This window comes from Hemitrygon akajei, chromosome 27 (assembly GCF_048418815.1).
Source record: "Hemitrygon akajei chromosome 27, sHemAka1.3, whole genome shotgun sequence".
In the NCBI taxonomy this organism is placed as follows: domain Eukaryota; kingdom Metazoa; phylum Chordata; class Chondrichthyes; order Myliobatiformes; family Dasyatidae; genus Hemitrygon; species Hemitrygon akajei.
The window spans coordinates 48484910-48511784 of record NC_133150.1 but is presented as its reverse complement, the minus strand read 5'-3'; the positions used below and the strand labels follow the sequence as shown (position 1 = coordinate 48511784).

The following is a 26875-nucleotide window of genomic DNA, read 5'->3' as shown; positions in this document are numbered from 1 at the left end:
CCCTGACCTCCTACATCATTCATCATGAAGACCCTAGAAAGGTTGGTCTTGACTCACCTCTGACCCCTGGTCAGATCAGCCCTTGATCCCCTGCAGTTTGCCTACCGGGAGCACATTGGGGTTAACAGTGTTGTCATGTACTTGCTGAGCAGATATTCAGATATTTGGATAAACAGGCCAGCACTGTGAGGATCATGTTTTTTTTTTTGATTCCTCAAGTGCCTCCAATACCATACAGCCCTCATTGCTGGGGGCAAAGCTCTCTTCAATGCAGGTTGGCACTTCCATTGAATCCTGGATAATGGGCTACCTGATTGGCAGAGCACAGTTTATGCAGTTTCAGAGCTCTGTGTTAGGCAGGGTTATAAGCAGCACTGGGGCCCCACAGAGAACTGTATTGTCTCCCTTTCTTTTTAGCCTGCATACCTTAGACTTTAGATACAACACTGAGTCATGTCATCCACACAAATTCTCTGATGACTCAGCAATGAGTGTATAAAGGGAGGACGGGAGGATGAATACAGGGCCCTGGTGGAGGACTTTGTCAAATGGTGCAAGCTGAATCATCTGCAGCTCAACATCAGTAAGACAAAGGAGATGGTGATGGACTTCAGGAAGACTGAGCCTGCACTGCTCCCTATTACTATTGATGGTGAGGACGTGGGTGTGTTGAGGACCTACAAGTACTTGGAGGTGCACTTGAGTGAAGCAACAACACAGAGGCTGAGTACAAGTAGGGCCAGAGTCGCCTCTACTTCCTGAGAAGGATAAGGTCCTTAGGAGTATGTAGGCCTCTCCTTCACATGTTCTACCAGTCTGCTGTCACCAATGCAATCTTCTATGTGGTGGTGTGCCAAGGCAATGGCATCAACACGGGTGACACCAACAGGCTTAGTAAACTGATTAGGAAAGGTAAGTTCGATTATATGAGTCAAACTGGGCACACTGGAGGCTGTGGTAGAACAAAGGACCCTACGGAAAGTCCTGGCAATTCTGGACAATGTTTCTCACCCTTTTCGTGCCACTGTGGTTGAACAGAGGAGCACTTTCAGTAATAGACTAAGATAACAGCGCTGCTCCAAAGAGCAATATATGAGGTCATTGTTACCCTCAGCCATTAGGCTCTATAATGAGTCAACCAATAACCAGGGAAGTGATGACCCCCTCCCCTGTCCTGTAAGACTGTTTGAGATAACTTATTTTTAATTCTTTCTATTTTCTCTTCTAATGTTTGTATATCTGTGCATTTGTAATGCATCTATGAAACTGTAATTTCCTTTGGAGTCAATAAAGTAGCTATTTCTCTGAATATTGAAAAGCTTGGCCAGTGTTTCCAATAGCAGGGGAGTCTAGGACCACAGAGCACAGCCTCCGAATAGAGAGACAGCTGTTTAGAACAAATGAGGGTACTGAATTTGTGGAATTCATTGCTACGGATATCTGTGGAGGCCAAGTCATTGGATAGGTGTATATATAAATGATAGGTTCTCGATTAGTAAGGCATCAAATGTTATCGGGAGAAGACAGGAGAATGGGGTTGAGAGGGATAATAAATCAGCCATGATGGAATGGTGCAGCAGACTCGATGGGCCAAATGACCTAATTCTACTCCTCTACCTTATGGTCATATGCTAATGTTGTGGGGCATGTTGATATTAAAGAGGAGAAAGTAGTGGTGTTGAGTGTTTTGAGGTAAGTTGGCTAAGTCCCCATGACTTGATGGGACATGTCCCAGATACCAAAGGAACCATTCTTTTGGAATTTTTCTAAGAAGTTGCATGGAAAGGCAGTGGGGAATATAGATCCAGAATTCCTTGGAAGTGGTGTCACATGTAGATGGGGCTGTAAAGAGAACTTTTGGCATATTGACATTCATAAATCAAAGTATTGAGTACAGGAGTTGGGATATTATGTTTAAGTTGTATAAGATGTTGGTGAGCCTAATTTGGAGTATTGTGTGCATTTCTGACCACCTAACTACAGGAATGGTACCAACAAGCTTGAATGAATGCAGGGAACAATTACAAGGATGTTGCTGGGATTTGAGAAACTGAGTTACAGGGAAAGGTTGAATTGGTTAGGACTTTATTTGTTGGAGCACTGGGGAATGAGCGGAGATTTGTCGACGTTACCAAAATAATGAGGTGTTTCAATAGGGACTTTTCAATAAACAGACTTTTTGTACTGAGGTTGGGTGAGACTAGAACTAGAGGTTGTGGGTGAAAGGTGAAATTTTTATGGGAAACATGAAGGGGAGCTTCTTCACTTAGAGGATGGTGTGAGTGTGCAATGAGTTGCCAGCTGATGTGACGAACGTGGGTTCAATTTCAGCATTTTAGAGAAATGTGGATAGGTAACTAGATGGGAGGTGTATGCTGGTCGATGGCACTAGAGAGAATGATATTTTGGCATGGAGTTATACAACTTCAACTCTGGCTGTAGATTTATTTAACAGAATTTGAATTGTGGGTGGGGTTTGAGCTCTTCAGTGGTTCTCTGATCCAAGATTGTTCAGTAACTTCCTGCCTGAGGGTGTGTTGTTAATCAGAGGAATCTAAAGGTAGTGTCTTTACTGATGGTTTCATGAGATAGAATCTGCAAAATGTGTCATGCACATGATTGAAATGACTCAAAGGTTCAAAGTGAATTTAATATCAGTGTATGTATATGTCACCATATACTATCTTGTGGTTCTTTTTCTTGAAGAGGTTCACAGTAGAATCAATGAAAACTGCACACAGATTCCATTGGACTACTTGTGTTTTGTAATGGATAAGACGTGTCAGATGTGAGCCAATCTGAGCTGTTGCAACCGTATTTTGAAGCTATTTAAGATTCACGCTCATTTAATTAAACCCCATCTGTCAGAATTAATTTTTCAGAATGTGGGTGTTGTTGGCAAGGCCAGGATTTTATATTTCAAAATTATACTTTATTTATAATATGTGCAGTATAAATGCTAACACACTACTTTCTTGACAATTGCTGCAGCATCAGTCCATTACGTGATCTTACAGTGAGTTAGCACCACGCAACCTGTATTCCTTAAACAATACACTTAGTGTTTGAGAGGTTGTTGTACGGAGCCCAGATTCTCAATGTCCAGTGGCTGCAGGGTCTTAGACTGCCCTCCTTGCCCGCAGAGCCTTTGCAATGGTTACACCGGGCTTGGCTGCATCCTTCAGTGCATACTCCTGCCTCTTGGAATGTGCCAGCCATCAGCATTCCCTTGTGGACATCTAACGCCAGATGAGCAGCAAGCTTCAGGCAAACCAGAATGTGTCTCTCACTGAGCTGATATGCCGGAAGCCCTTAATGTTGGTTTATTTGTCTCACGGTGTGTCCCTGGGAACTACCAATAGAGAAGAGTTCTGCGTTATGCAACTGTTTACTATAGACCTCATCAAGGACTATTGATCCATAAGACATAGCAGAATTAACCCATGCGGCCCATAGAGTCACTCTGCCATTCCATTAAGGCTGATTTATTATCCCTCTCAACCCCATTGACCTGCCTATAACCTTGGACAACCTGATTAATCAAGAACTTATCAACTTTCACTTTAAATATTCCCAATGACCTGGCCTCCACAGTTGTCTGTTGCAGTGAATTCCACAGATTCACCATCCTCTGTCTTAAGAAATTCCTCCTCATCTCTGTTCTAAGTGAACCATCCTTGTATTCTAAGGCTGTGCCCTCTGGTCCGAGACTCCCTTGTGTGAATGTACTCGCCAGAGAAAAGTACTGGCAGATATGAAGCAGCTTCTTTATTCAACAGAACAAGATACAGCAAGCATCATACAAAGACTGGCTAGCCCAATGTGGGGCTCGATATTTTTTATGTGCCAAACATCAAAGGACAATTCCATATTTACACAAATTTCACACATCCCAATTGGCACCCACAGACATCCAAATTAATCTTAATCAGCATTGTCTGGTCTGGGATTCATGGCGTTTTGGAACCCAGCATTCAGAGCTGCACTCCAAATTAAATCCTCAATTTGTAGTCAGACTTGAAGACTGGAGGCTGAAGTCATTTGCTAAGCTTACATGTAAACCCAAAAATCACTCCAATACCCTCACTATTAGAAATATCCTCTCCATGTTCACTCTATCTAGGCCTTTCAATATCAATATGTTTCAATGAGATACCCCCCCCCCCCTTATTTTTCTAAACTCCACCAAACACTCTTCATACATTAGCCCTGGGATTAACAGATCAGTGAATTCTTTCTTACGTGTGCCCCCACCTCCCGATTTGTGCCTAGATCGAGTGGACGTGGAGAGGGTAGTTCCAATAGTGAGAGAGTCTGGGATTAAAAGGCACAGCCTCAGAATACAAGGGTGGTTTCTTTAGCGCAGAGATGAGGTGGCTTTTTCAGCCAGGGGTGGTGAATCTCTGGAATTCATTTCCAGGGATGACGGTGGAGGGACTAGTTATTAGGTATATTTAAAGTAGAAGTTGATAGGTTCTTGATTATTAAGGGTGTCAAGGTTGCGGGGAGAAGGCAGGAAAATGGGATTGAGAGGGAAAATAAATCAACCATGGAGCAGATTCAATGGGTCAAATGGTGTAGTTCGGCTCCTATGTCTTGGTGACTTGTTGGTGGAGGAGAAGCTATGGGATGGTCAGGAAGTGAGCTAGTATCTCCCCATCTCTGACCTGATGAACTGCCATGACAGAGTAGTGAATCTGTGGAATTCATTGCCATGGGAGGCTGTGGAGGCTAAATTTAAATATTTAAAGAGGTTGATTAGTTGGAGCACATAGGGTTATGGGGAGGAGGCATGAGATTGGGGCTGAGAGGGGAAGTAGATCGATGAAATGGTGGAGCAGACTCGATGGTCCAAATTGCCTAATTCTGCTGCTATATTTTACAGTTTTATCTATGTGCTGGTGGTGAGGACCTCGTGATTCTTGTGCCATTGCATGTCAGGGGAGGATGTTTTAGACTCTGGTTACAGATACCTATTGCCTTGCAATTGTAATGTTATATTAAGAATTATTATCACTGGCTGAAATTAAGGGAAATCTGTTCTGTGGCAACAGGACAGTGTAAAGGCATAAATGTATCATAAATTGTTTAAACCAAATAGTGCAACAAGGAATAGCAAGGTAGTGTTCGTGGACTGTTCAGAGATCTGATTTTGGAGGAAACAGCTGGCAGGAACGTAGTGTAGTGGTTAGCACAGTGCTTTACAATGCAGGTAATCACAGTTCAAATTCCGCTGCTGCCTGCAAGGGGTTTGTATGTTCTCTGTGTGGGTTTCCTCCACGTGCTCTGGTTTCCTCCCACAATCCAAAGATGAGTCAGTTGGTAGATTAATTGGTCATTGTAAATTGTCCTGTGATTAGGCTCAGATTAAATTGGGGGTTGCTGGCCAGTGAGGCTCGAATGGCCTACTCCACGCTGTTTCTCAATAAATAAGTTAATTAATTAATTAATTAATCCACAGCCAAGTGGTTCTTTGGTTTTTCCTGCTTTTAATAATTTGGAGTGAACTTTCTTGGCTCCAGTACTTGTCTATTGCAATGGTGGCAGTATGATTCGTGTGATTTTTTGGATTTTTTGGAGGGCTTGAATGTGAGATTTAAATCATTCAGCCTTTCCAAGGATTTGGTGGGAGGTGTGTTCACATCTCACCCACACTGGCAGCTGGTAAACTCAATCCTGTTAATTAAATCTGGAATAACATGCTTGTGCCATTAATAGCAACATGTACAAAATGCTGGAGGAGCAGGCAGCATCTTTGGAAAGGAATAAACAGTTGACGTTTCGGGCTGTTTCGTCAGGACTGCAAAGGGAGGGGGAAGAAGGTGGGGGAGGGGAAGGAGTACACACTGGCAAGTGATAGGTGAGCCCAGCTGAGGACGGAGGTAGGCAGATGAAGGAGTGGGAATGAAGAGAGAAGCTGGGACATGATAGGTGTGCCATTAATAGAGAGTATTAGGCTGCCCAATTGTCAGGGGAGGCAAAAAAAAAAATCGAAGAATTCTCTGTTGCTCTTTAGGATTCTCATCTGGTTAAATTTTAATCTTTTTACAGCAGCCTAGGTAGCAGCTGGTTCAATGGTATTTATGGATGGATATAAATCTCAGCCTTGCCAGTGATTCCTGTATTCCAAACACTGAAAGTATCAACTAGTTGTTTCTGAAGCGATCTATCCTTGTGTACATTGCAAAGCTTGCCGGCTCTGCTCGCTCGAGTCCCTTATGCAGCGATTCCTTTTCTGTGCCAGTACCGTTAATTTCACCCAATTGCACTGGGAGCTTCCCACTGGGCTCCTTCGTTATTGGAGTGAGACTTGCTCAGGATGAAGTTTGCCATGTGGATGGTTGCTACGTATCTCAATGGATGCCAATCCTTTTTTTTACAGGAAACCTTCAGGAATTTGATGGGTGTTAAGGACCAAATATAATATTAAAAAATATATCCTTTCTTGTTTGCTAATTACTTTTCTGATTTACAGCTACAGTTGGTTTTTATTTGGTTCTTCCTGATGTGACTCCTTCAAGCAAGCCCAATAACAAGGTCCTAGTGCAATGCCCTAAGTTTCCTGCGACCTGATCATCTCTCATGGATTCCATTGCCAGTGTCGGTCATGTCGGGAACTACAATAACGAAACCAGCCATGACTCCAGTTATGTAAGTGTTTTGTGTTATGAGGGAGGAGCTTTGCAGATAAGTTGTGTTGGTGAACTGAGTGGGGTATTCATCTGGTGCGCCCTTTCAACATTTAAGGATAAATTCCGTACATTGCTGTGCATATTACTGTTCAATCTCCAGTCAGATGCAAAGGCTATAGTTTATTTTTAAGGTAGGTTAGTTTTTAAAGCAACACAAGGAAAATGCTGGATGAACTCAACAGGTCAGGCAGCATCTATGAAGAGGGAATAAGCAGTCACCATTTTGGACAGGGTCCCTTCATCAGGACTGAAAAGGAAGGAGAAGAAGGCAGATTAAGAGTTATTAAGTATACTTATTCTGGCTTCTTCCCATTTCCTTTTCAGTCCTGATGAAAGGTCTTGGCAGGAAATGTCATCTCTTCTTTTCCATAGATGCTGCCCAACCTGCTGAGTTCCTCCAGTATTGTGTATGTGTTTCTCTGGATTTCCAGCATCTGCAGAATCTCTTGAGTTTATGGTTAGTTATTAAAAATGTTTTTCTTGATAAGCTGGCAATACTAATGTGGAGTTATTGAAGAATAATTAAGGGGTATAATAAGTACAGTGACAGAACCAACAATATTGTGAGCACTTGCTGAGCCAAGGGTGAGATGTTAATGATAACTTATCTCCTCTATTGTTGACTTAGTTATATTATCTTGGTTGAATCATTTAACTTTTTGCGTTTGATTAATTTAAACCATGTATTTGGTTAATGAAGGCTTACACTGAATTTAATTAGTAATTTGGTTTTTGTGAAAGCTTAATTGCACTATCAGTTTCGTTGGACTGTAATCTGAACCTGTTGTATTGCCGAACTATGTCTCTGGGTGCAGTGATATCTAGCCATTCATTCGCTGAACGCTTTGAACTCTGTGCTGGACCCGGTGTTAGGAAATCTATAAGGGCTGCCTAGTCATTACTGGCAGTCTGTGATGCCTTTCCTCTGTCTCCTTTCCTTCCCTGCAGTGTCCTCTGCCTAGTCCGGCCACACAGATTTTGATTCTAGCTTTGTGGCACAGATGGGCTTAGTGAGCTCCCAGCCAGCGTGAAACTAAGTTAGTTCCTCAATGTAAATTCGCTTCCACTTTTGGAGAAATGCAAGGGATGTGCGTACTGTTCTTGTTTTTACATTATTTATTTTGTAATTCAGATTGAGATTTATTCATCACAAGTACACTGAAACATGCAGTGAAATTGTTTGTTTTGTGGGTGTTGCTTTAAAAACAAACCTACCTTGAAACCAAATTGTATCCGTCCAAAGTTCAAAATAAAATTTATTATCAAAGTACATATATGTTACCACATAGAACCCTGAGAGTCATTTTCCTGTGGACAAACTCAATGAATTCAATAACCATAATAGAATCAATGAAAGGCTGCACCAACAGGGTGGACGATCAGGGTTCAAAAGGCTACAAGCTGTGCAAGTTCAGTGTCTTATGAGGAAAGGTTGAGCAAGCTAGGGCTTTTCTCTTTGGAAAGACAAAAGATGAGAAGTGACTTCAAAACTCAAAGTAAATTTATTATCAAAGTACATATATTTCACCATATAAAGCCCATAAATTCGTTTTCTTGTGGGGATAACTCAGTAGGTCCAAGAACCATGGTAGAATCAGTGAAAGACTGCACCCAAAAGGGCAGACAATCAGTGTGTAAAAGGAAGCAAACTGAGCAAGTATAAAAGAGGGGGAAAAAACAAGTAAGCAATAGATACCGAGAGTGTGAGATGAAGACTCGTTGAATGTGAGTCTACAGGTTGTGGGAACAGTTAAGTGATGTAGGTTGTCCCCTCTGGTTCAAGAGCCTGATGGTTGAGGAGTGATAAGTGCTCCTGAACCTGGTAGTGTGAGTCCTGAGGCTCCTGTACCTCCCAACCTCCATCTGATTGGAGATTGTACTGTATAGCAGTTTGGACAGCAAATGCAACCTGTGGATGTGCTTGGGGCAGCCTACAAGGGTCACCACACATTCTGACACCAACGTTGCACGTCCACCATGTTCAGCAAAGCAACAATAACAACTGAAGTACAACAGCCAGACAAACCCCTTTCTCTTCCTCACTCCCGCTCGTACACAGACAGTCCAACAAACCCAGGACTGCTGCTTTCAATATACTGCTGTTGCAAAACATTAAATTTACACTCATTAAAAGCAATGATAAACTTGATTCTGTCCATCACTGAAGTACAAGCATTATTTATTCTGAATCACAGAAGTCCAAGTTGGTTCTGAATGTCATTGGAATCTCACTTCCCCAGTGCCAGATAAAACTGTTGTTTAATGCAGCACCAATCTGTAAAGGTTATTGTGGTTTGAAATTTAAAACCTGTCCCTGGGGCTCTGAATGGAACTGCATGGTAGAATTAACACTATAGGTTAATGGGCAATGAACTGAAGCCGTAAGAGATTCCAGTTGCTGGAGTCTGGAGCAACGTGCAAAATGCTGGAGGAACTCATTGGCTCAAGCAACATCTCTGGAGGGAAATGGACAGCTGATATTTCAGGTTGGGAATCCCTGGCATAAAGGCTCTTGATCAAAGTCAGTCTACAACCCTGTGCAGCCTCCTGCGATCCTCTGCATTGGAGACTCTGTAGTGCGCTGCAGCGGTTAGAATGTTTTGCACCGAGCTTCGTCCTGTGTTTCCGAATTAAATCCAACGCGGTACACCCAATTCTTCATTGTTAACTTGTGACTCTTGGGCATTACAGGAAATGTGTATGGTAATACTATAATTCCGATGACATAAGATTTCTAGCATTGTGAAACATCTATTTGTCGTAAGCAATATCCAGGACCCACCACTGAATGCATGAATGTTGAGCTGAATCTAAGTTGTTTAGTTGGGACAATGACATCCTGATGTTGGATTACAGTCAGATAATTCCTTTGACTCTCTTTGTGGACCTCAGTTCAGGGTGCTATTCGCTTGTGTTTATTGTTTGCGTGCTTTTTTTCTGCACACTGGGTTTATGACAGTCTTTTTTAATGGGTTCTTTTGGGTTTCTTTGTTTTGTGGCTGCCTGTAAGGAGGGCGAATCTCAAAGTTATCAAAGTATACATACTTTGATAATAAATGTTCACACTATGTGTTATTTTCTGATCAGTGTGCAGGATCATGAATCCCAATTCTGGGAGAATCAAGTCAAAAGTACCACAGTGGTTTTATTTCCTCTGTTTGGTTCCCTTTAGGACCCCTCCCCCTCTGGTTAGATCTGTGCACAGTGTATGTTTGGTCTGGGTGCAAATCATAAACATGGAAGATTCTGCAGATGCTGTAAATCCAGAGCAACACACACAAAATGCTGGAGGAACTCAGCAGATCGGGCAGCATCTGTGGAGAGGAATAAAGGGTCTCGGCACATATTGACTGTCTATTCTTCTCTATGGATGTTGCCTGACCTGCTGAATTCCTCCAGCATCTTGTGTGCACCAAGTTCAAGTTCAGTTTATTGTCATCCAACTGTACCTGTATACTGTCAAACAAAACAATCATAGTCTGGACCAAGGTGCAGAGCATTGTACATATAATTCACACACACACAATGCATAGTAACATTACAACAACAAATAATGTGCATATTCAATACAAGTTTTAAAAGTAAACCATGTAACACTACCGGTGCTTGTACATGATGAGACCTGGAGGTGGCAGGGAGTTCAGTAGTCTTGTGTCCTGAGGGAAGAAGCTGTTTCCATCCTAACAGTTCTTGTCCTAATGATACGGTACCTCCTGCCTGATGGTAGGGAGTCAAAGAGATTGTTGGATGGGTGGGAGGGGTCATTGATAGTGCTAAGGGCTCTGTGTATTCAGCTCTCCTGATAAATATCTCTGAGAAGAGAGACCCCGAAGATCCTCTCAGCAGTGCTTGCAGTCCTTTGTAGGGACATACCGGCAGGCGCCTTGACAGATAGACCTCAGTATGTGCGGTTGGGAGACTGTAGGTCTGACACGGTGGTCAGCAGCACAGGGGCGCTGCAGGGAACCGTACTCTCTCCGGTCCTGTTCACCCTGTACACATCAGACTTCCAATATAACTCGGAGTCCTGCCATGTGCAGAAGTTCGCTGATGACACGGCCATAGTGGAGTGTGTCAGGAATGGACAGGAGGAGGAGTATAGGAAACTGATACAGGACTTTGTGATATGGTGCAACTCAAACTACCTGCGTCTCAATATCACCAAGACCAAGGAGATGGTGGTGGACTTTAGGAGATCTAGGCCTCATATGGAGCCAGTGATCATTAATGGAGAATGTGTGGAGCAGGTTAAGACCTACAAGTATCTGGGAGTACAGTTAGACGAGAAGCTAGACTGGACTGCCAACACAGATGCCTTGTGCAGGAAGGCACAGAGTCGACTGTACTTCCTTAGAAGGTTGGCATCATTCAATGTCTGTAGTGAGATGCTGAAGATGTTCTATAGGTCAGTTGTGGAGAGTGCCCTCTTCTTTGTGGTGGCGTGTTGGGGAGGAAGCATTAAGAAGAGGGACGCCTCATGTCTTAATAAGCTGGTAAGGAAGGCGGGCTCTGTCGTGGGCAAAGTACTGGAGAGTTTAACATCGGTAGCTGAGCGAAGGGCGCTGAGTAGGCTACGGTCAATTATGGATAACTCTGAACATCCTCTACATAGCACCATCCAGAGACAGAGAAGCAGTTTCAGCGACAGGTTACTATCGATGCAATGCTCCTCAGACAGGATGAAGAGGTCAATACTCCCCAATGCCATTAGGCTTTACAATTCAACCGCCAGGACTTAAGAACTTTTTAAAAGCTATTATTAATGCTTTTTGAGATGGTGATTTAGATGTATATCATATTTTTTACTGAGTTAAGTATTGTATGTAATTAGTTTTGCTACAACAAGTGTATGGGACATTGGAAAAAAGTTGAATTTCCCCATGGGGATGAATAAAGTATCTATCTATCTATCTATCTATCTATCTATCTATCTATTCCCATACCAGATGGTGACGTGATAAACTCTCAATGGCGCTCCCGTAAAAATCGCTTAAAATGTGGGGGAGGGGATGTGGCTTCAATCTCCTCAGGAAGTGGAGATGCTGCTGTCCAAAGGGGTGATGTTCGGGGACTAGGTGAGATGGTCTGTTATGTATGCTTCCAGAAGCTTAGTTCCCCTAATTCTCTCCACGGAGGAGTAGTGTGTGTGCAGCAGAGGGGAGAGTGAGAGAGGGAGGCAATGTGCGTGTGTGTAACAGAGAGGGAGACGGGGGGTGTGTGTGTGTGTGTGTGTGTGTAACAGAGAGAGGGAGACAACGTGTGTGTGAGTAACAGAGGGAGAGTGAGAGGGGGAGACAATGTGCAGTGCAGTGAGGAATGATCAGACTGCACCTTCCTAAAGTCCACAATCATCTTTTTGGTCTTGTCCACGTTGAGACTCAAACTGTTGTGCTTGCACTGTTTTACCAGCCGCTCCTCCTCCTCTCTGTATGCCATCTTGTCGTCGCTGTTGATGAGGCCACCTACTGTTGTGTCATCAGTGAACTTGATGATTCCGTTTGTACTGGATTCAGCAGTGTAGTCATGTGTCAGCACTGTGATCAACAATGGGTTGAAGGCAGTCCTGGGGAGTGCTGGTGCTCAGAGTGATGGAGCTAGAGATGTTTCAATCAACACGGACTGACTGTGGACTTTCGGTCAAAAAGTCCAAGGTCCAGTTACAGATCAGTCTGTGTGCAAGGAGTTTTAAATGCAAATATTGTATTGGTTCAAACAAGAGAATGGCAAAGTGGTCCTGAATGGGGCTGCTAGCAGAGAGAAGTGGGTGGAATGGAAGTTCTCCTTCCTGAATGGATCTTGAAATTAACAAGTCAGTGTTTGAATTTCTGACTTTGCCCCAGACATTCGTGTTCTGGATTGGCAATTGGTTTAAAGTTGAGACATATCTGAGATACAGTGGAGAAACCTTGTCTCACCACAATCAAGTCCTGCCTGAGCAAGGACCACCATCCACTACCTTTTGCCTTTCGCCACAATAGATCCTCAGCAGATGCAATCTCACTTGCTCTCCACATGTCATTGGATCACCTGGACATTAGCAATACCTACATTAAGCTTGCTGTTCATTGAATACAGTTCAGCATTCAACACCATCTTACCCTCAATACTGAGCAACAAGCTCCAAAACCTGGGGCTCTGCAGCTGGATCCTAACTTCCTCATCAGGACTGTAGATCAGAAATAACATCTCCTCACTGCCAATTGGCACTGGTGCACCTCAAGGATGTGTGCTTATCCCATTGCCTTTCTCTCTCTACACCTATGATTGTGTGACCAGACATAGCTCAAATTCCATCTATAAGTTAGCTGATGACACAACAATTGTTGGTTAATAGTTATATATTTCTTACTGTAAGTTACAGCTTTCTTGTGCATTGCAATCTACTGCTGCCGTAACACAGTGAATTTCATGACATACGCCATTGATATTAAATCTGAATCTGGCCAATCAGACGGATCAGAATCACAAACACGAGATTCTGCAGATGCTGGAGATCCAAAGCAACACAAACAAATGCTGGAGGAACTCAGCAGGTCAGGCAGCATTTATAGAAATGAATAAACAGTTAATGTTTTGGGCCAAGAGCCTTCTTTGGAACCGGGAAGGAACAGGAGAAATCAGAGTAAGAAGGTGGGGGGAGTGGAAGTAAGAATTGAAATGGCCACCTTGCGATTGCCCTTGAGAGTTGGTGACAGCTTCACCAAGTGCCTTCACTCTGTCCGACACAAAAAGCAGGATCTCCTAGTAGCCACCCATTTCAATTCTACTTCCCATTCCCATTCCGACATGTCAACCCATGGCCGCCTCTACTGCTAGGATGATGCCACACTCAGGTTGGAGGAGCAACACTTTGTATTCTGTCTGGGTAGCCTAAAACCTGATGGCATGAACATCAATTTCTCAAACGTCTGGTAAATGCCCCCCTTCTCTCCTTCACCATACCCCATTCCCATTTTTCTCTCTCACCTTATCCCCTTACCAGCCCATCACTTCCCACTGGGGCTCCTCCCCCTTCCCTTTCTTCCATAGTCTTCTGTTCTCTCCAATCAGATTTACCTTTCTCCAACCCTTTATCTTTCACCAATAGACTTCATCCCTCTTCCCCCCCCAAAAAAATTCACCTATCACCTTACACCTTGTACATCTTCCTCCCCTCACTCACCTTACTCTGACATCTCTCCTTCCTTTCCTGATGAAATGTCTCGGCCTGGAACGTCTCCTCCATAGATGCTGCCTGACCTGCTGAATTCCACAACATCAGAATCAGATTTATTATCATGGACACAGATGATGTGAAAATCGTCTTGCTGCAGCAGTGCAATGCAAATATATAAAACCACTTTAAATTATAAACATAAATAATACAAATGAATAGGCAGTATTCACAGACCTTTCAGAAAGGTGACGTCAGATGGCCATGTACGTACATCAAAGTAAATTTATTAACGAAGTCCATACATGTCACCATATACAACCCTGAGATTCACCTTTTTGTGGGCATACATAATAAATTCATGGAATAATAACCATAACAGAATCAATGAAAGACTGCCCAACTAGGATGTTCAACCCAAGTGTAAAAGACACCAAACTGAGCAAATGCAAAAAGAAAGAAATAATAAAAATAATTAATAAATAAGCAATAAATATTGAGAACATGAGGAAATCTGCAGATGCTGGAAATTCAAGCAATTCAATAAATATCGAGAGCATGAGTTGAAGAGTCCTTGGAAGTGAATCTTTGGTTGTGGGAGCATTTCAGTGATGGGGCAAGTGAAATTGAGTGACATTATCGCCTCTGGTTCAAGAGCCTAATGGTTGAGGGGTAATAACCTGGTGGTGTGAGTCCTAAGGCTCCTGTACCACCTTCCTGATGGCGGCAATGAGAAGAGAGGGTTAAGCAAAAAAAAACTTGCGGTGGTTATGAAAAACAACAGAGTCCACAATATAGTATTAATACAAAGAAAGTGTGGTGCAGGTAGACAATGTTAAAGGGCCATGATGAGGAGATGAAGAGTTTTTCTTTCACAAGAAGATATCCATTCTAAGGTCTGATAATAGTGGGATAATAGCTGTCCTTGAGCCTGGTATCCAGGTCACCTTCAGCAAGCAATGCCTCAGCAAGGCAGTGTCTGTCATTAAAGACCTCCATTACCCAGGACATGCTGCCATCAGGAAGTAGGTACAGGAGCCTAAAGGCACCCACTCAAATTCAGGAACAGCTTCTTCATCTCTGTCATCCAATTTCTGAATGGACATTGAACCCACGAACACTACCTCACTACTTTTTATTTCCTATTTTTTTGCAGTACTTATTTAATTTAACTGATTAATACATATAAGCAATATATGCCATGGTATATCACCAGCACATCTTGTGAATTTAGTTAACTTCGTAGCAGTAGTACAAATGCAATACATGATAATAGAGAGAAAAAAGTTGTGAATTACAGTAAATAATTCACATACGCCAGTGCTATTAAACCCGATTCCGATGGTAAACGTTCTCAATCTTCTGCCTGATGGGGGTGGGGAGAGGGGATTGTGAAGGGTGTGAGGGGATGCTTGTTTAAATTAGCTGCTGGAAAGTGTTAACAATACTCAATGAAGGTGTGGTAAATTTACTTGATGGACTAGGCTGTATTCACAGCTCAGCTCCCCATAATCTCTTGTTGCAATCTCCTGCTGTGACGGCACTTCCAAATATTTCATAATAGATATGTTGTTTTGGAAAACAGTGATCTTTTTCTCTCTATTCTGAGAATGTGGAAGAACCTGTTCCTCTGGTGCTGTCAGTGACGCATTAGGTATCTCCTGTAGGTTCACTGGTCACTGGCTGAGGTGCAGTACACACAAAATGCTGGAGGAAATGGGCAGGTCAGGTACCATCTTTGGGGGAGAATAAACAGTCAGTTGCTTCTCCAGACTCTACTGCTGAAGCTCACCAACCTTCGATCCATGAGGTGAGAGGTTGGTTGGCATTGTCTAAGGGGGGTGGAAGCACTTGCAGAGAGGGCGAGATCAGTCTGAACAGTTGAGGATGGGGTGTCAAGCTACTTATGTGGGTGGATAATGGATTATAACCTGTTTGTGGTGGAGGACACTGTAATCAATGAAGACCACTCCAGTCCATTTGCTGATTCCCAATCCTGGTGGAAAACATTTCACCGATTTGCAGCCAAGAGAAGATTATCGGTTTGATCAAATTGGCGCTGGCTTTTATAACAAACAGCAAGTATACTGTACCTGTTGCAGAAATCCTGTGAAGAATTCTGGAAAATTCAAGTAGTAGTCTGAAAATTGCAGTCTAATTATTGCAGTATTGTATAGAATATGAAGTATTCTGGAACGTGTAAGAAAGACTGAGTGACAAAGAAGCAGCCCCTACTTTTTTGAGGTTTGCAGAGATTTGCCATGTCACCAAAAACTTTGACAAGCTTCTGTAGATGCACAGTGGAGTGTATCCTGACTCAGTGCATCATGGTCCGGTATGGAAACACCGATATCCGGGAATGGGAAAGGCTACAGAAGGTGGTGGTTGCAGCCCAGCCCATCTCAGACAAAGTCCTCCCCACCACTGAGCATATTTACATGGAGCTCTGCTACAGGAAAGCAGTATCCATTATCGAGGACCTTTATCAAGGCCATGCTCTCTTCTCACTACTACCACTGGCAGGAGGGTACAGGAGCCTCAGGTCCCACAGCACCAGGTTCAGGAACAGTTATTACCCCACAGCCATCAGGGTCCTGAACCAGTGTGGATAACTTCACTCACCACCAGGTTCAGGAACAGTTATTACCCTACAGCCATCAGGCTCCTGAACCAGAATGGATAACTTCACTCACCACCAGGTTCAGGAACAGTTATTACCCTACAGCCATCAGGGTCCTGAACCAGTGTGGATAACTTCAGTCACCACAATGAACCGCAGTTCCCACACCACCAGGTTCAGGAACAGTTATTACCCTACAGCAATCAGGCTCCTGAACCAGAATGGATAACTTCACTCACCACCAGGTTCAGGAACCGTTATTACCCTACAGCCATCAGGGTCCTGAACCAGTGTGGATAGCTTCACCCACCACAATGAGCCTCAGGTCCCACACCACCAGGTTCAGGAACAGTTATTACCCTACAGCCATCAGGCTCCTGAACCGGCATGGGTAACTTCACTCAGCACAATGAGCCTCAGGTCCCACACCACCAGGTTCAGGAACAGTTATTACCCTACAGCCATCAGGGTCCTGAACCAGTGTGGATAACTTCAGTCACCACAATGAGCCTCAGGTCCCACACCACCAGGTTCAGGAACAGTTATTACCCAACAGCCATCAGGGTCCTGAACCAGTGTGGATAGCTTCACTCAACACTACCATGAACTGGTTCTACAAACAACTTTCAAGAACTCATTACAACTCTTAATTTCAGTATTTTTGTTTGCGCAGTTTGTCACCTTTGCACATTGTTAGTCAGTCTTTGTAATTTTCCATAAAATAATATTGTATTTCTTTATTTTCCTGCAAATGCCAGCAAGAAAATGAATCTCAGGGTAGTATATGGGACATGTACAGTGTATACTTAGATAATACATTTTCTCTGAACTTTGCTTTGAGGGGGAGAAAAAAATGAAAGAATAGGCTTGTTATGAGGCAGTCTTTCATGTTTATCTGTATTTTAAAATTGTCTTCATGTAACTAGATGCTAGCAATAGCAACGAGAGATTCTCAGTGGGTGAGGCCCCAGATCCAGGTGGTGACTTGCTGCATCTCCAAAGCCACTTGACGTTCTCAAACAATATGAGGCATTGTTAACTGAGCTTGTTGGTTAGGTTGGTATTTCCTTAAGTATGAGATAAGGGATGGTCTGACTGAAGAACTTCTTGTTCCCAGGGTGGGGACAAAGAAATGGAGTCAGCGTTTGGGGTGACCAAAGGAACCATCTGGAATGTTGTAACAGTCTAATGTTGCTCTTCCCCAGAGATACCAAGGAATAATAAAAATGTCTAAGAAATATAAACACAGAGGATTCTGTTTTTGTCCTTTTTTTAATTGAGTTCTTTATGCTTATTGTCCCAAAGAAGGGTCTCCGCCCTTTGCTCTTTTCCAGAGATGCTGCCTGAACTGCTGAGTTCCTCCCACATTTTGTGTGTGTTGCTCTAGACTTCCAGCATCTGCAGATTTTCTCGAGTTTGTTATGGTTATTGTGCTTTTTTCCCTCATGCTGGATCGGATCCAGAGTAAAATTGTGTTCTCCTGTACTAAAGAATAACAATAAACAATCTTGAATTTTGAGGTGCTGGCAATCCAGAGCAACACACACAAAAATACTGGAGGAACTCAGCAGGTCAAGTAACATCTATGGAGGGGAATAAACCCTCCATTCTGATGAGGGGTCTTGGCCTGAACATAAACATCGACTGTTTATTCCATAGGCGCTGCCTGAGTTCCTCTAGCATTTTGAGTGTTACTGTTGCCAAAAGACTTGCAAACTGCAAAATCTCTGAATTTATTTTTGATGTGAGAGTGGTAAGGGATATGAAATCAAGGAGTATTTAAACTGCAGATCAGCCACAAATAGTGGAACAGGCTTTTTAGAGTGTGGCCATTCCCAGTTCCTGCAGAAGTATTGAAACTGGAGTACTGGCCTTTTTAAGTCAAACCTGCTGTTACTGGTAGGGACTGTTACTCTTTGTAATTGAAGCTCACCAATTCCTGTACACTCCTTCCATCCCCATCTCCATAACTAAACTTTCAGATTCGTATACTTATCATATGTACATTGAAGGATACAAGTCAACCCTGTCCTCCCACCCCCGGGCTCCACTCCAGAGGAAACAACTCAAGGTGTCCAACCTCTTCTTGTAGTCCATGCCCTTCAATCCAGACAACATACGGTTAAACATCTTCTGAACCCTCTCCAAATCCTCCGCATTTTTTCTGTAATGTGCAGAGTGGAGCCGCAGCTGATACTCTAAATCTAGCCCAACCAAAGTCTTACAAAACTGCAACACGACTTCCCAACTTTTTGCTTTGTACTTAACGCACGATGTCTGCTTTATCCACCCTACATGTGCAAATTTCAGGGAGCTGTAGAAATAGACTTGGAACTAATGTAAAACTAATTCCCTGGAAGCATTGACTGGAATTCCCAGATTGATACAATTTTTTAACCTTGTTTACCACATTTCAGAAATGACAATGTATTAAAATGATGTGGAAGTCGTCTGGTTTTGGCAATGGACATCTGTTGTTTCAAAGAGCTAGAGTTTGGTTGAAACTGCTATCCGCTGCTCTGTGCACTCTAACAGCATCTGGACTCCTTTGTGGAAGTTGCAGCAAGGCAAGGGTTAAGACAATGTCCACGCAAGGATAACTTACAGATAGTGTGCAGTCTTTGAAGAACATAGATTCCCTTTGCACAGCAGGGGAACAGAGCCATTTGTCACACCAAAACAAAATAAGGATGCAAACAAAGGATTCCTGGGTCAGTCACTGTACTGAAGTATTATTGGCCTCTAACGTTTATATTCTGTTGGCTATTTGTACTGGTATTACTGATGTGTGATTGATCATGCAAGTAAGGAATAGATAGATAGATAGATAGATAGATACTTTATTCATCCCCATGGGGAAATTCAACATTTTTTCCAATGTCCCATACACTTGTTGTAGCAAAAACTCATTACATACAATACTTAACTCAGTAATAATATGATATGCATCTAAATCACTAACTCAAAAAGCATTAATAATAGCTTTAAAAAAAAAAAAAAAAGTTCTTAGGTCCTGGCAGTTGAATTGTAAAGCCTAATGGCACTGGGGAGTATTGACCTCTTCATCCTGTCTGAGGAGCATTGCATCGACAGTAACCTGTCGCTGAAACTGCTTCTCTGTCTCTGGATGGTGCTATGTAGAGGATGTTCAGGGTTTTCCATAATTGACCGTAGCCTACTCAGCGCCCTTCGCCCAGCTACCGATGTTAAACTCTCCAGTACTTTGCCCACGACAGAGCCCGCCTTCCTTATCAGCTTATTAAGACGTGAGGCGTCCTTCTTCTTAATGCTTCCTCCCCAACACGCCACCACAAAGAAGAGGGCGCTCTCAACAACTGACCTATAGAACATCTTCAGCATCTCACTGCAGACATTGAATGACGCCAACCTTCTAAGGAAGTACAGTCGACTCTGTGCCTTCCTGCACAAGGCATCTGTGTTGGCAGTCCAGTCTAGCTTCTCGTCCAACTGTACTCCCAGATACTTGTAGGTCACAAAGTTACCAATTGGTCACTACCTGTATTTAACAAGTGAATATCTGTATTTTAAAACAAAGCCATTTCTTTGTTCAAACTTCAGAACATTTTGGTTCTGGGGCTGAGCTGTTCTTGTTCTTGAATCATATTTTATTTGTGCACAAGTATGAGTTTTCAGAGTCAAGTTAATCAGCAATGACAGGGGTTGAGATCAGTCCTTGGAGGAAGGGGGCTGCTGTGATCTCATTTTAAAAGGGAAGTGCACACTAGATAGACCAAGTGACCTCCTAGCTGCTGTGCTAGTCCATGAATATTATCTATATGAATATGGTTCTCCGTTCTCTTCTGATTTGTGGGCATATTGTTATTCTTGCCATCGTGAGGGGTGGACTTTGTGTTGCTGACGTTGATAAACTGGACATAGTTCAGAGAGGTGAGTGGGAGGCATTTCAGTTTGCCCACTTGTTTGAAGGGACTGAGGCCAGTGAAACAAAGAGCAGGAAAGGGATTTAAGGATCATTTCAATTGCAAGGGGTAAAATTGGATACAGGGGAGACATGGTAACATAGTGGTTAGCACAACATTTTATAGTACTGTACCAGCGACCCGGGTTCAATTCCAGCTTGTATGTTCTCCCTGCGTTTGTATGTTCTTGCATGCATTTCCTCCCATAATCCAAAGACCTACCATTTGGTAGGTTAATTGGTCATTGTAAGTTGCCCCGTGATTAGGCTAGGGTTAAATCGGGGGCCATGAGACTCGAAGGATCAGAAGGGTCTATTCTGTGCTGTATCTCAAATAAGTAAAAATCTGAGTTCTGCTCAACTTTTGTGCTGAGGGGGAATATTTAAGTCTGAGTGATGGCTCAGGCAGGTTATTCAGAGGTGGGTCAGTTGGTTTATTACTGTCACGTGTATCAAAGTACTGTGGACAAACCTGTTTGTCTTTCCTTGATCTACATCAATTTATTGCAACAGTTCTCTGACACAGTAGAAGGAAAATCAACAACTCAATGCGGAATAAAGTGTCACAGTTATGCAAAGTGCAGTGCACATGCACTATAAGGTGCAAGATCACAATGAGGTGGGTACCCTATAGCACAGATAGATAGATAGATAGATGGATAGATACTTTATTCATCCCCATGGGGAAATTCAACTTTTTTTTTCCAATGTCCCATACACTTGTTGTAGCAAAACTAATTACATACAATACTTAACTCAGTAAAAAATATGATATGCATCTAAATCACTATCTCAAAAAGCATTAATAATAGCTTTTAAAAAGTTCTTAAGTCCTGGCGGTTGAATTGTAAAGCCTAATGGCATTGGGGAGTATTGACTTCTTCATCCTGTCTGAGGAGCATTGCATCGATAGTAACCTGTCGCTGAAACTGCTTCTCTGTCTCTGGATGGTGCTATGTAGAGGATGTTCAGAGTTTTCCATAATTGACCGTAGCCTACTCAGCGCCCTTCGCTCAGCTACCGATGTTAAACTCTCCAGCACTTTGCCCACGACAGAGCCCGCCTTCCTTACCAGCTTATTAAGACGCGAGGCATCCCTCTTCTTAATGCTTCCTCCCCAACACGCCACCACAAAGAAGAGGGCACTCTCCACAACTGACCTATAGAACATCTTCTATAGGGCACCATTTAGTAATTTTCTAACAGCAGGGTAGAAGCTGTGCTTGCACCTGGTGGTATCTGCTTGCAGGCCCAGTTAAAGATATGTCAAATATGATGGGAGAATATAGGTAGGTCAAATATGATGGGGGAATATAGAATTAATGGCAAGACTCTTGGCAGTGTGGAGGATCAAAGTCCATAGGACACTCAAAGCTGCTTCGCAGGTTGACTCTGTAGTTAAGAAGGCATATGGTGCATTGGCCTTCATCAATCATGGGATTGAGTTTTAGAACTGAGAGGTAATGTTGGAGCTTTATAGGACCCTGGTCAGACCCCACTTGGAGTACTGTGCTCAGTTCTAGTTGCCTCACTACAGGAAGGATGTGGAAACCATAGAAAGGGTGCAGAGGAGATTTACAAGGATGTTGCCTGGATTGGGGAGCATGCCTTATGAGAATAGGTTGAGTGAACTCAGCCTTTTCTCCTTAGAGTGTTGGAGGATGAGAGGTGACCTGATAGAGGAGTACAAGATGATGAGAGGCTTTGATCGTGTGGATAGCCAGAGGCTTTTTCCCAGGGCTGAAATGGCTAGCACGAGAGGGCGTAGTTTTAAGGTGCTTGGAAGTAGGTACAGAGGAGATGTCAGGGGTAGGTTTTTTACGTAGAGAGCGGTGAGTGCGTGGAATGGGCTGCCGGCAGCAGTGGTGAAGGCGGAAGTGAAAGGGTCTTTTAAGACACTCCTGGATGGATACCAGAAACTTAGAAAGGCTTCTTAGAAAAGCTTAGAAGGGCTATGAGGAAGCCTAGGTAGTTCTAAGTTAGGGACAACTTTGTGGGCCAAAGAGCCTGTATTGTGCTGTAGGTTTTCTATGTTTCTATGAGAGACTGTCTGGGATGGGTGGGGTCTTTGTTTACCATACTGTGCAAAAGTCTTACAGACATGTATCCAACTAGGGCTATATATAAAAGATTTTTGCACAGTACCCATATGAGTGCAGCTTTACGGAGGCTGTGGGAAGTGTAGTCAGAGTCTACAGAGTGGTGTGGGAGGTGGTTGTGTGTTAAGCCAGTTTGATCAGACTGGGGAAGATTCTCTGATTTATGACTTGCAAAATTTCAAGCCTCATCAATTGCCCATCTGGGTGAATTCCGGGGTGGCACAATGCATTACAGTACAGGCAACCTGGGTTCAATTCCTGCCACTGCTGCCTGTCAGGAGTCTGTACCTTCTCCCTGTGGCTGTGTGGTCAAAGACATAGCAGTTGGTAGGTTAATTTGTCGTTGTAAATTGTCCCACAATTAGGCTGGGATTAAATTGTGGATTGCTGGCCAATGTGTCTCGTAGGGCTGGAGGGGCCTATTTCGCATTGTGCCTCAATAACTAAATGAACAAATAAATTTTACCTCCTTTGACTCATGCCAGTGAGCTAAAGGTCTGCATTTTCTGTTAACAGAGCGATGATTCTTGGAATGACCTTTCGGTGGAAGAGAAGGAATGTTTGATGTTCTTTGAAGAGACGATTGATTCCTTTTATGTGGAGGAATTGGGAGAAACTGAAACTGTATCCACTGAGAACGGGAATCATCCCCCACCTCGTCCTGAAAACCCCTATTTCCAAACTGCAGGTAAGGCTTTGCTTAGAGATCAGAGTCAGGTTTATTATCACTGACATGACGTGAAGCTTGTTCTTTTGTGGCAGCAGTACATGAAGTATAATATAGATGATAATAAGAAATCCAGTCAGTAGCCACTTTGTTTGGTAACGGAAGGGAGCCCCGTGTAGTCCCCTGCTGCTGTAGCCCATCCACTTCAAGATCCAACACGTTGTGCCTTCAGAGCTGCTCTTCTGTGTATGGTTGTAACACATGGTTATTTGAGTTACTGTCGCCTTCCTATCGGGTTGAACCAGTCTGGTTATTCTCCTCTGACCTCTCTCATTAACAGGCCATTTTTGCTCTGCCACTCACAGGATGTTTTTTTTGTTTCTTTGACCATTCTTTGTAAACCCTAGAGACAGTTGTGCATGAAAGGTCCAGGAGATCAGCAGTTTCTGAGATACTCAAACCACCCCGTCTGGCACCACAGTCAAAGTCACTTAAATCACATTTCTTCCCCATTCTGATGTTTGATCTGAACAACAACTGAACCTCTTGACCACGGCTGCTTGCTTTTGTATATTGTGTTGCTGCCACATGATTGGCTGATTGGATATTTTCATTAATGAGTAGGCTACGGAGTGTATATATTAAATAAATTATACAAGTCACGCAAAAAGAGAGCAAAACCAGTGAGGTCGTGTTCATGGACTATTCGGGAATCTGATGGCAGAGGGGAAAAAGCTGTTCCTGAAGCACTGAGTGTGGGCCTTCTGGCTCCTATACCTCCTCACTGATGGTAGTAATTGGAGACGATAAACTTGGGTGCTCCTCTGTAACCCATACAAAATGCTGAAGGAACTCAACAGGTCAGGCATCATCTGTGGAGGGGGATAAACAGGATTTTGGGTCAAGGCCCTTTCAATCAGTGGAGTTCTTCTGCAAGTTGCTACATTGGTTGGAAGTGTCCAGCCCGGTTCGTGACGGCAGTGAGACGGTGGCTGGGTTTGGTTGTTTGGCCACAAGGTAGAGTTTTCCTACTATAAACACCTGAGCACTGGAGAAATCAGCGGGCTGTTCGATTTCCTCAGTGCCTTGGGGAATCGGTCCTCCCTGATGCAAAGGGAAGTTGTGTGCCTGTAAAATAATTCATTTCTCAGTGACCCACTCCCTGACCTTTTCTTCCCCAAACATGATTGACCAACGTTTCCATTCAGAGCCCTCTCACTGTCCTGGTCATGATTGTTGTTGGTGTTTTTGTTTTGTTGTGCTTCTGAAGATGACCTTATTTCAGGTTAACTAACAGTGTGAATTTTCACTGGTGAACACTTTCAACGCAAAAGAATGAATGGCAATAATGGATCTCAGGCACTGTGCTAAATAGGAGTTCCCTAACTATTAAATGACCATAAGAGATAGGAGCAGAATTAGGCCATTTGGTCCATCAAGTCTGCTCTGCTGTATGATCATGGTTGATTTATTTTCCCCCAACCCCATTCCTCTGCCATCTCCCCATAACCTGCCATTATTATAGAATAGTGTTTTATATTATTGGCCAGCTGGTGGTATAGTGGCATCCACACCAAACTTCGAGGCGAGCGGTCCTGGGTTCAAGTCCAGCCCACTCCTTGCACACTTCCCATCTGTTTTGGGTTGAGCATTGACCTGGCAACTCGGCCTCATAAAAAACACGGACAGAAATGCTAAAGTAATGGCAAGGTTGCTGCCTCATGCACTGCGAGGTGTGGAGAGGAACAGCAACAAAATGATATAATAGAAATGTAGAGAAATGGTACAATTAATAACTTTGGCAAAACAAAAGGTAAATTGAAATAAGGAACAGTTTTGTTCAAGTTATTCCTGATGTTTGTAGATTGTTAAATCGGAAGCTCACTGCTGGTGAGTTGCATTGAACAGGGGTAAGAGTTTAACTGTTCCTCTTGGGGAATGAAGTAGGAGAAATAATTGAAGTTTTCTGGACAAGGTGGTGAAGAAGTCATTTAGCATGCTGGCCTTCGTCAGTCAGGGGACTGAGTTTGAAACCGGGGGGCATTATATTGCAGCTTATGAGTCATTGGTGAGGCCTGTGTACTGGGTTAGCCTTGCTAGGTCTTTACTCCCTGGAGCTCAGGAGAATGAGGACTGACCTCACGGGGGGCTGTGGACAAAGTGGGCAGTCAGTCTTTTCCCCAGGGCTGGAGATTCCAAAGCTTGAAGGCACAGGCACCAGGTAGGAGGGGTGAAATTCAAAAGAGACCTGCGAGTTAACTACTTTACACAGAGGTGAGTTCCTGGAATGAGCTGCCAGAGGAAGTGATTGAGGCTGGTAGGAATTGCAAGCTTAAGTGGCATATGGATAGGTATAAGGAGGGGAGGGACTTGGAGGGTTATGTGCCAAATGTGGGCAACTGCCTAACTGGGAGGATGCTGTGGTCAGCGTATGAGTTGGGCAGAAGAGCCATGCAGTATAACAGACTAATAGGTAAATTGGTTTATTATTGCCACTTACTGCCTGTTATGCAGGTGCGTTTAGGGCACCAATGAAGGTCCTCTATCTCTGATTGCCCATGCTGTTGCATGGCCAAGTGGTTAAGGCATCAGTCTAGTGATCTGAAGGTTGCTAGTTCGCCCTCAGCTGAGGCAGCGAGTTGTGTCCTTGAGCAAGGCACTTAACCACACATTGCTCTACGACGACACTGGTGCCAAGCTGTATCGGCTCTTGCCCTTCCCTTGGACAACATCGGTGGTGTGGAGAGGGGAGACTTGCAGCATGGGCAACTACTGGTCTTCCATACAACCTTGCCCAGGCCTCAGTTATCATCCAAAATTGATGGACAGCTGAAGAAGAAGATACTGTTGCACACAGATAAAGAAGGATTCTTCTTTGTTGTTTTGTTTGACCAGTCAGGGTCAACCTGAGCTGAACCCCCAAACCCAGAGCATCGGTGGACCACTGACCTCTACCCTTTGACCTGTTTGGCATGGGTGACCCTACCAAAGCATAAAGCCCTGACTCCAGCCACCATGGCGGGTCATTGAGGCAAGCAAGCCCTCCGACAAGGTTGTGGTCCTCTTGGAGGATTATAGTCGAGGTACAGAGGAAAAACTTGTATGCCGTTCATTCTCACTGCGTTAGTACAAAGGAAAACGTACAAGAGCAGAATGAAGTGTGAAAGTTACAGGGAAAGTGCACTGTAGGCAAACAATAAGGTGCAAGGCCATTGAGGTTTGAATAATTCAGCAGGTGATCTCAATTCCAGTGTCTGAAGCAATGACTGAAAGTATTCAGAATACTTTAAAACAAGTTCTTCTTCATTTGTCAACTTCACTCCACTGCATGTTTGCTTATAAAGAGCTGTGCTCTCAATTGTGGGTGAATTGCATAACATCCTGTTTTTTTAATATAATCCTACTTGTTATCTTACGGAATCATTTGATAGAATGTACGTGAATAAAAACAACCAAAATATTGTCCAAACAACACTGAGTGGCCACTTTATTAGGAACACCTCTATGCCTGCTTGTTGATACAAATACCCAGTCAACCAATGGTGTGGCAGCAACTCAATGCAGAAAAGCATGCAGGCAAGCTCAAGAGGTTCAGTTGTTGCTCAGACCAAACATCAGAATGAGGAAGGAAGTGACTTGATCTAAGTGATGATGACTGGAGAATGACTGTTGGTGCCAGACGGGGTGGTTTGAGTATCTCAGAA

At 43.4% G+C, this 26875-nt stretch overlaps 1 protein-coding gene across 3 annotated transcripts in view; it reads left to right on the top strand.

Moving 5' to 3' along the window:
- Nucleotides 1–26875, top strand: part of LOC140717377 (uncharacterized) — a 42571-nt gene that overhangs the window by 5848 nt on the left and 9848 nt on the right. For all 3 annotated transcript variants that reach the window (XM_073030900.1, XM_073030898.1, XM_073030899.1), the window contains exons 2-3: nucleotides 6476–6651; nucleotides 23021–23192. In XM_073030900.1, the coding sequence (XP_072887001.1) occupies nucleotides 6583–6651; nucleotides 23021–23192 (241 nt within the window). In that variant the 5' untranslated portion in view covers nucleotides 6476–6582. The remainder of the gene's footprint in view (nucleotides 1–6475; nucleotides 6652–23020; nucleotides 23193–26875) is intronic.